General features: G+C 46.1%; 1 protein-coding gene across 4 annotated transcripts in view; it reads left to right on the top strand.

Annotated features, from left to right (window-relative positions):
* The first annotated feature begins 232 nt into the window (after positions 1-232).
* The window catches only part of C1H14orf180 (chromosome 1 C14orf180 homolog), a 33,736-nt gene continuing 23,674 nt past the window's right edge, over positions 233-10,294 (top strand). For 2 of the 4 annotated variants that reach the window (XR_009557131.1, XM_060271616.1), the window contains exons 1-3: positions 3,065-3,478; positions 7,401-7,479; positions 8,368-8,475. Coding sequence is in view for 1 of the 4 variants with exons in the window: in XM_060271616.1 (XP_060127599.1) it covers positions 8,458-8,475 (18 nt within the window). In the remaining 3 variants the exon portion in view is untranslated. Of the gene's footprint in view, positions 302-3,064; positions 3,479-7,400; positions 7,480-8,367; positions 8,476-10,294 lie in introns of those variants that run through there. The other 2 variants (XR_009557130.1, XR_009557132.1) reach the window with 2 other exon arrangements.

Below are 10,294 nucleotides of genomic sequence, written 5' to 3'. Positions count from 1 at the left end.
CAAGAGCTTCGAGTTCAAGTTTTTAAGAGTTTCAGTTTTCAAGAGCAACAGGAGGAAGTGGAGACAGAGATACAAACGAAAGCTTTCATAGGCCAAGAGGAGCCTGTATTTATTCTGCAAGCTGTAGCTTTTCTGCTGCTGCTTCTTGGCACTGACATTTCCCCTCACTTGATCTTCGGACAAATGACAGGAGTGTTAAACATGCTGCACCAATATACACAGGCGGAGAAACTCTGTATATAGCTCATTTGCAGATGGAGCTCCTGGCAAGCAGCACCATCATCCACGAAAGCTCCGGAAAGTAAGTCTAGAAATGCACAATAATCTGACTCCTCTCCTTATGGTTACAGGTAGGTAGCCGTGTTGGTCTGGGTCGAAGTAAAATAAAAAAATTCCTTCAGTAGCACCTTAAAGACCAACTAAGTTTTTATTTTGGTATGAGCTTTCGTGTGCATGCACACTTCTGGTATCTGAAGAAGTGTGCATGCACACGAAAGCTCATACCAAAATAAAAACTTAGTTGGTCTTTAAGGTGCTACTGAAGGAATTTTTTAATTTTCCTCTCCTTATGTTTCTGCTGTGCTGAACGTTAAAAAAAATATGCTAGAGATATGCACTGAGGGGGTTCTCCTTTCGATGAAATTTGTTCTGAATTTTCCATTAGGATCTAGGAACACAGGAAGCAACCTTATCCTGGGTCAGATCATTGGTCCACCTAGCTCAATATTGTGTGTGCTAACTGGCAATGGCTCTCCAGAGTTGCAGGAAAGTTGTCTCTCCCAGACTTACCTGGAGATGCTGGGGATTAAAAGTGAGACCTTCTGTATGAAGCACAGATCCCTTGCTGCTGGGCTGCAGCCCTTCCCTGAGTAGAGTTGAAAACAGAATATTATGTTGATTGAGTATGTTGGTGGCAAAAAACAACAAACCCTCTTTCAATCCAAGTTGAATATTGGTCTTAAGGAGAGAGGGGTTAGAGTTCAAGTTCTTGGCCTAGTACCAAGTGATGCGGGGGTTGAAGGCAGCGTCTTGTGCGAGAAGGTTGCAGTGTTGCAACCTTGGGAAGTATTTTTCTGCAAGGTCAAAATCTCCTCCATGGTCCATCCTTGCAGCCCTGCGCACACCTGGGCAGTCCAAGACAGGACCAGCTGGAGATGTTTCAAGGGCAAGATAGTTGTGGTCCAGCTACTTGTGCCAAGGTAAAAAAGAAAAAAAAGAAAAAGGTAAAGGACCCCTGGACAGTTAAGTCCAGGGTTGTGGGGCTCCTCTCACTTTCAGGCCAAGGGAGCTGGTGTTTGTCCACAGACAGCTTTCTGGGCCATGTGGCCAGCATGACTAAACCGCTTCTGGCACAATGGAACACCGTGATGGAAACCAGAGTGCACGGAAATGCTGTTTACCTTCCCGCCACAGTGGTACCTATTTATCTACTTGTGCTGCGTGCTTTCGAACTGCTAGGTTGGCAGGAGCTGGGACAGAGCAATGGGAGCTCACTCCGTCGTGGGGATTCGAACCACCGACCTTCCGATCAGCAAACTCAAGAGGCTCCATGGTTTAGACCACAGCGCCAATCAGCCTGCTGTCACCAGGTTGGAGGCTAGAGGGCAGAGGTGAATGTGTGTGAAAACTAGCCTACTGATGGAAAGATATTCCGCACATCCAGTTGTAATTTGAGACTCTGGGCTTAATGGTCTTGTGGTGGAGTCCCTTTTTTTAGATGATATTGCTTTACATACTTAAAAACCTGGTAAGCCAGAGCTGCTGCATCTGGGCTTTTCCTGCTCCTGTGGCTGCGCAGGGCCCTGGGCTTCTGTCCCAAAGACCTACTTTGATGGTGCCACCAGATCAGAGCAACTGCCTTCTCCGTCACCAAAATGTACAGGCTGAGCAGAGAAGTAGCAGGCCCACAGTTCCTGAAACAACATCCACCCCTTCTCAAAGAAACAGCTGCTCATTGACAACGAGATGCAGAACCTGAAATTAATTTCCCTGGCCAAATTGAAATTCCCCTGGCCAAATGCAAACAGTCTCTTTTGCTGTGTACATCCGCCCAGGCTGAAAGCTGATTTCAGCCTCCATCCTGGGAACGGAGGAAGCTTTCAAACGCCATGTCAAAGAGCAGCACTCTCCCCTCCTGGGGTCTCCAGAAACTGGTGTTCAGAAGCATTGCTGCATCCGACTGTGGAGGCAGAACACAGTCTTTACCTCCCTGAACTTGTTTAACCCTCTTTTCAAGCCATCCAAGTGGGGGGGGGGGAAATCACTGTGGTGGGAACAGGGATATTGGGGTGGGCAGGTCCGGCGCAACCATTGGGCAGAGGGAGACAACCACCTCTGGGGTTGCAGCACCTCCTTGGATCTTGCCCTCTGTTGGAGGGTAGAAGCAAGAGAGTGACATAAACTAGCCAGCAGCTCTTAGGGTGCTGACGGATGCTGATAGCTTGTTGCCAGAGTTTGACTCAGCCCTCAGTCCATTCACTTTCTGGACATGGGAAGGGGAGCCATCTTGTCCTTTGCCTCAGGCAGCAAAAAGTCTTGGGCCAGCTCTGAGATAGGGCAGGGCTGTACATGCCATGCCCAGTCCACACTTGATTCCTCCACATGCCCTGTCAATGCCTGAACAGAACTCTTTATTGCCCATCATAGAATTGTAGAGTTGGAAGGGACCGCGAGAGTCATCTGATTCAACCCCTTGCAATACCAAATGACATCTATTATTTGTGCCCAAGCCAAAAAAGAGGGCTCTATCTAGCTCACGCCAATGCAGCTGAGGAAAGTACAGCCTCTTCTAGGTCCTTAAGATCTCATATCCTAAGTCCTCCTTTCCCTGCGGAAAGTAAAAGGGACGCAACATTTTTCATGCAAAACCCACACCGCAGCTTTCTGTGGCTTTCGTGTTTGCAGACATCATGAAGCAAAAGAAGAATCAATTTCTCTGTGACTTTATGCCCTTCCTCCTCCTCCTCCTCTTCTTTTAATTTGATCCAGCAATAAAACTACTCAGCCGTAGGAGTAAAAAAATATCTGGGAAAATTGCACAGCTAAACGCTCTGTTGGCAAAGTCTGCTTCAACAGCAAAGTGTTTGGTTCTGCTTTCGGATTCCGTTATGAGCTGCATAGATCCCTCATTGGTCTGAGAGGCGGCCCAGTGCTTTTGGCCTGCCAGCCTTCGCAGAAGCTTCGCCTTCTCCCTTTCTGAGCAATTCAAGTCCCTTCATTTAAATTTCAATGGAAACTTTAGTGTTTTCAGCCCTGGCCAGTCTGCAGCTGAACGGCTCCTCTCTGGATCTTGTTTCCAGGTCTCGAGAGGACTGGGTTTGATCACCTCGTCTGATTACATCTTTGACAGCTTTAAAGGAGTTTGCAGAAGGGGAAAGGAGAACAGCAGTGGCTCCCGTGAAGGTTTGGGAGCCAGGATTCCCAAGTTTCGATGCACCTGCCGGAGACTTCAGAGTACACCTTGCCCTGCAAGGAACAGGTACAAACCTCAGCCCCCCCTCTCTCTCTCTGTGTGTGTGTGTGTTCCGTTTTGTTTTTTGGTAAAATAAGAAACTGCCTTATATTCAGGCTGAACATTGGTCCATCTAGCTCAATATTGGCTGCACTGACTGGCAGCAGTTCTCCAGGGCTTCACACGGAGGATCTCTCAGTTCTACCCAGAGATGTCGGGAATTGAATTAGGGACCTTCTGCAAGCAAAGCAGAGGTACAGCCCTTCGCCATACAATCTTTCAGCTTCGTCCTTGAAACAAAGTCTTGCAATGGAGAGAAAAGCAGAAGCTTTAAGCTGGTTGTCTCAAGTCTCTTGGAATGCTTTAGCGGAGGAGGTCCGTTTTGTATTTTACTTTTAAATACAAAACACATTTTTTTTGGGGGGGGGGGGTCCTTTGAAAGCCAGCCATCCTGCTGGTTGTTGTTTTTTTTTAAAAAAAACCTCTCCCTCCAATAACAAACAGCTGTTAAGCAGATGCTGGTTTCTCAACGGTTCATTCTTGTGCAACTGTTACACAACTGCCAGTACCATACTTGTAAATTCCCGTCTGCAACAACATCCTGTCGGTGCAACAAATGTCCCACTTAGTGACTTTCACTTAGCACTAAAATTAATTTATTATTATTATTTATTAAATTTGTATACAACCCTTCATTGTCAGATCTCACAACAATTTCACGGCATTGGATGCAACCCCATTTTCCCCCAGTGCTTTTTAAGAAGGATCCCATATTGTGAAGGAAATGTGGTACAGTTGAATAGATCACTCACATAGCCTTAAGAATATACCGTATCGCCTTGCATGAAAAGCAGCATCAGCAGTGGCCGGGGGGGGGGGGGGACCTCCCTTCTGTATCAGCTTCCATAGGTGTTCAACTAATTCAGGCATCCCCAAACTTCGGCCCTCCAGATGTTTTGGACTACAATTCCCATCTTCCCCGACCACTGGTCCTGTTAGATAGGGATCGTGGGAGTTGTAGGCCAAACATCTGGAGGGCCACAGTTTGGGGATGCCTGAACTAATTGCATATCTGCCTTTGGAGAGATGTTCCCACACAGCCCAAACCACTAACTTTGTAGCAGCCCGCTAATATTGTGTACAGTTCTGTCCAGCTCACTTCAAATAGGGTATTAATGAGTTGGACAATATCTACATTGGCTGCCAGTATGTTTCCGAGCACAATTCAAAGTGTTGGTGCTGACCTTTAAAGCCCTAAATGGCCTCAGCCCTATATACTTGGAGAAGCATCTTTACAGGGCCAGCCCTAAGGCAAGGCTGGGTGGCGCAATGTGCCAGGGCGCCAGGGCGCCGGGGGGGGGGGGTGCCACGCTGCTGCGCCTGCAGCAGCCGCACTTTGTGCTGTGCCCGCCAGACAGCCATGTTGGGAAACGGGGTGGGGTGGGGCACCAGAGGGATCTTCGCACCACGGCGCCAGGGTGCCAGATATGCTTAAGACGGCCCTGCATCTTTACCCCCCATTGTTCAGCCCAGGCACTGAGGTCCAGCTCTGATGGCCTGGTGGTTCCCTCACTACAAGAAGTGAGGTTGCAGGGAACCAGGCAGAGGGCCTTCTCGGTATTGGCGCCTGCCCTGTGGAACGCCCTCCCATCAGATGTCAAGTAGATCAGACATCCAAAGGCAGCCCTGTATAGGAACATTTTAAATGTTTGATGCTTAAATATGGTTCCATAATTTATTGGAAGTCACCCAGAGTGGCTGGGGCTACCCAGTCAGATCAGCAGCAGCATATAAATATATTATTATTATTATTATTATTATTATTATTATTATTATTATGGCAACCGAAATGATCAAGGAGATGTAGTAACTCCCCTATGAAGGAAGGTTGCAACATTTGGGATTTTTAAGTTCAGAGAAAAGGCATATAAGAGGTGACATTGTAGAAATCTATAAAATTATATGTGGCATGGGAAAAGTGGACAGAGAAAAGTTTTTTCTCCTTCTCTCATAACACTAGAACTCGTGGACAGATAAAAGGAAGTGCTTCTTCACACAACACAGAGTTAAACTATGGAACTTCCTGCCACAGGAGACAGTAATGGCTACTAACCTGGGTGGCCTTAAAAAAGGATTAGGCAAATTCATTGAGAAGAGGGCTCCCATCAGAATACTAGAAACATGATAAAACATCAAACATTAAAAACTTCCCCAAACAGGGCTGCCTTCAGATGTCTTCTAAAAGTCAGATAGTTTTTTGTTTCCTTGACATCCGATGGGCGCCACTACTGAGAAGGCCCTCTGCCAGTGGGAGGCAGCAATGCTTCTGAATACCATTTGCTGGAAACCACAGGAGGAGAGAGTGCTCTTGCGTTCAAATCCTGCTTGCTGGTTTCCCACAGGCAATTGTTCAGCCACTGTGAGAACAGGATGCTGCACCAAATGGGCCATTGGCCTGACCCAGCAGGGCCTTCTTATGTTCTTAATCAGGTTGCAACGGGACATGATGTTTGTGGTTGTTTTACACGGCTCTGGATAATTGCACCTGACAAAGGGGAACCCCATCCTTCGCTCTTGCTGTGAAAGGAGGCTATACCCTATTATTTACCGAATGCGTCCAGAACATTAGAGCTGGAACGCTGAACGGAGGATCGGTTGATGCGTGGGAAGCTAGAGGAACAGTGGAAGCATCCTCCCTGATTAATTCATTATCAGCCCGTTTGGTGAGCCTGATACACCAGCTTCCAGTTACACCAGCACACTTTGCTGCCTGCTATTACACAATTTTGTTTTCAGATTGTACGAGATAAGGTTACTTCATTATTAATATATGCACAACCGCACACATATATATACATAAATGTTGTATCTGTGCCGGAGCACACAGCCTCTGGAAGTGTTAATAGTTAAGATAAACTAAGTCCATTATCACTGGGAATGACTATTTCTATGACCCTATTTGCAATAAAACCAGATTCAATGATATGAGAAAATTGCTGGGTTTTGGAATAATTGAACCAGGCTGCATGAACCCGTACAAATGCATCATTTACAAAGTACTTTGCTTGTCTCAAGTATTTATTCCTGCAGAAGGAAAGGGGGGGGGAGAAGAGTTCATATTGTTTATGCTGTTTTCCTATGTGCATACTCTGTCTATATCTATCTATCTATCTATCTACCGTATCTATGTATCATCTATCTATCATCTATCTATCTGTCTGTCTGTCTATCCATACACACACACACACACACACACACACACACACACACACACACACAATGTCTACTGTTAGACTTCCCATTTCCTTCCTTGGAAAGGGCAAGAGAGGAACTGTGAACTTCTGTTGATTCACATTCTTCTTTAGAAGACTTGGCAGTGATCGAGAAGACCTCTCACTCACTCGAAAACTTGCAAAGTGGTTTGCAGAACTATTCATTTAAACAGTCAACATACATATACAGTATACCGCTTGTATCGAAAATATTATCTTGACCTTATATACCCAACGGATCGGTGCATTCTGCAGGAGAGAGCAACATGCAGATACAGTACCATCTGATCAGGAGCCCCATTCCACATGATGTCGAAACCAGGCACCTACCCTACAAATTTCCCCCATGTTACGTATCAAACTGGTACCCTCTTCATAGTCTTTTCCGTGCCTCTCTAAACATGAAATATGAAGAAAGCCTCACCCAGCACTTTCTTAGACTAGATGATCCTTTGGTCCAGCAGCCTCTGCTGGTCTTCTTTTGTTCTGTTGTCCACATCAAAGTAAGAGTCAGCTGCCAGGCTGATCGACTTTCCTACATGGAATGCGGTGGTCGTAGAGAAACTGTCATTGTCTTGGCCAATGGCAGCAAAATGTCTTGGGCCAGGAGCTGAGCTCTAATGGTTTTCATACCCATCATCAATGTTTTTGATTGTCATGGCTTACTCCCCCTTCAGGTCTGCTTGAGAGCATCTCCGTGACCATGGGGCAGTGGCTGTGAGGAAGCTGCATGTTTTTGAGGACATAAGTGCCCAGGTAACTGCTGCCAACTCTGTAATCGCATGTAATCACACTTTGGGCAGGCCTGGTACCCAACAGTTTTAGATAGCCCATGGTTGCAGTGGTTAAAGGGTTGGACTAGGATTTATGAGCATAGGATCATTAGTCTATCTAGTTCGGTATTGTTGGCATATAGAGTCTATATGCAGAAGAACCCTACCTGAGAAGGTTGTGGTGAGGATCTCAAGGGGAGGGGAAGAACCATGAACACCTTCAGCTCCTTTAAGGAAGGTGGGATATAACAAAAACAGGGCCTGCTATGCCTGCCCTGTGACATGCATATTGGCAGTGCTGAATGTCTAATTCTGCAAGCTCCCATTTTTAATTTCCCAGAATGCCCCTGTGGCATCATCCTGCTGATGTAGGAGAGGGCCCAACAGAGACCACCTTGTCAAGGACCACATAAAGCCAGTTCTGACTAAGGACCGAGGAAACTGCCTGATAGAGAGTCTGCCTCGGTCTATCTCACTCAGTATTGTCTATACTGATTGGCAGTGGTTTCCCAGGACTTCATATGGAAGTCTTTCTCAGACATATTTGAGATTCTGGAGATTGAACCTGGGACCATTCAGATGCAGTGCACATGCTCTGCCACTGAGCTACAGGGCTTCCCCTGGACACCTTGTGTGCACAACCCACCCAAAGCATCTCATTCTACAGATGCTCAACATCTGTGCAGCTCCCATTCATTTCGGTGGGTCTTATGCAGAAGAGCCTGCTGCTAGTGTCAGGAATGCTTTGATGGTGTTTCCTGCTTGGCAGGGGGTTGGACTGGATGGCCCTTGTGGTCTCTTCCAACTCTATGATTCTATGATCCTAGTGACTTGGTCAACCTGTGCTAACTGAGTTATGTGATCCTTGCAGAAGCCATGAGCCAGCAAAGTTCCCAAGACTTTCAGAAGTTCCGCAGATGTCCATTTTTTGCAGCATGAAGGCATTCCTGCAGATTCTCCAATGCACTGTGAAGGAAAGGTAAGGTGGATTCTTGGAATACTTCTCCAAGCTGTTGCTACCAGTGTGTTCACAGCCCACAGAAGCACTGAGCAGTCTCTGGTGACAAGAGATGGACCTGTGCTGCTATCACTATGCCCATGGGCAGGAATTGGCTGAGATTGGCTCAGTTGCCGTGATGTGGGGCTCTAGAGTTAGGGATTTGGAGAACCTCTTATTTGTACTTTCAAGTTACATAAACTGTTTTTTTAATGTGGGGGTGGATCTACACACAGCAAAAAACAAACACTCTATGAGTCAGAAATCAAATCATTATAACAAAAAAACACTATGTAAAATTGCATAGGGGTTTTTTTACTCTCCACCACCATCTGGTGTTGCATGTTTATAACGCATCCAAAACACTGTTTTTTGACTAAGGTAAAGGTAAAGGGACACCTGACCGTTAGGTCCAGTCGTGACCGACTCTGGGGCTGTGGCACTCATCTCATGTTATTGGCCGAGGGAGCCGGCGTACAGCTTCCAGGTCAGTGTGGCCAGCATGACAAAGCCGCTTCTGGCGAACCAGAGCAGCGCACAGAAACACCATTTACCTTCCCGCTTGGAGTGGTACCTATTTATCTACTTGCACTTTGACGTGCTTTTGAACTGCTAGGTTGGCAAGAGCTGGGACCCAGCAACGGGAGCTCACCCCATCACGGGGATTCGAACCACCAACCTTCTGATCAGCAAGCCATAGGCTCTGTGGTTTAACCCACAGAGCCACCTGTAACTGAGTCCAAAGTGCTAGTAATGGTAACAAACCATGGACTAGTTTTGCATTGTTTTTAATTTTTAGTTTTAAATTGTTGTAACTTACCCCGGGACCTCACGGTGTAGGGAAGAAATGTGAAATTTCAGTAACCTTCTCATAGTCTCCAACACTTTGAAGTCAAAATCCAGGGTGCCATCTTTCTGGATGCCGTCTCCCCCCCCCCTTTATAATTGCATGACCTTGGCAGCCATTTTGGTTGCTGCGATTTTGCAAGATTTCACGTTGTGCCGCGCCCCCAAAAAAACCTGCTTTTGGGGGGGGGGGTCATGCTACGAAATCACACGAGATCACATCAACCAAAATGGCCGCTGTTCTCCCGCGATAAAAACCAGGATGTCATGGACATCCTTACAGAACTTCCCAAATGACAGACAAAGCTTCCATTGTTGTGCAGCTTATAGTGACCCAGTAACAACTTTGTCCATGTAGCTATGCCTGAGGCATTCATAACTTGGCAGTTTTATGGTAATCGAAAGCAGCATTAGACTTCTGCATCTCACCCAGCAGTAAAGAGGCTTCGTATCTGAAAGGCTTTTATAGGGCTTTCGTCCTGGTCTTAGGAAGAAGACAAAGGCAACGGGGTCGACAAATAGCCCTAGGAAAAGAAAAGAATCAGCTCTTGCATGTGCTATTGATGTGGCAGGAACAATAATAATAATAAAAAAACTATATTTCAGCAATCATCGCAGAGCCATCTTGACTGAACGATGTACGTTTAATGATGGCAGATCCCAGAGTTTTACCAAGGACTTTTAAAAGCAAATCCTCTGCAACAGTATATCATGTCTCTTCCCAACTAAAATTCCATCAATAGTTTTACTGAAATATCTGTAGGAAGCCCTAATGTTCAAATCCTGCTTTATTACTGTAATAATGGATCTAATTTGTAAAACAGATAAAAATGTGGCCTTAACGATATTGGCATGGGAGAGATATACAATCCCTTCCTAGCTAGGTTGTTTTCTGGCTATTTTAGGGTTGCTTTATTTCAAAAAGTAAAAACCAGGGCACCCCGAAAGTTGTTGG

The sequence above is a fragment of the Zootoca vivipara genome, chromosome 1, assembly GCF_963506605.1.
Source record: "Zootoca vivipara chromosome 1, rZooViv1.1, whole genome shotgun sequence".
NCBI classification, from domain to species: Eukaryota; Metazoa; Chordata; class Lepidosauria; order Squamata; family Lacertidae; genus Zootoca; species Zootoca vivipara.
Note: the sequence above shows the minus strand (reverse complement) of the source record. Positions and strands in the feature narration are given on the sequence as shown.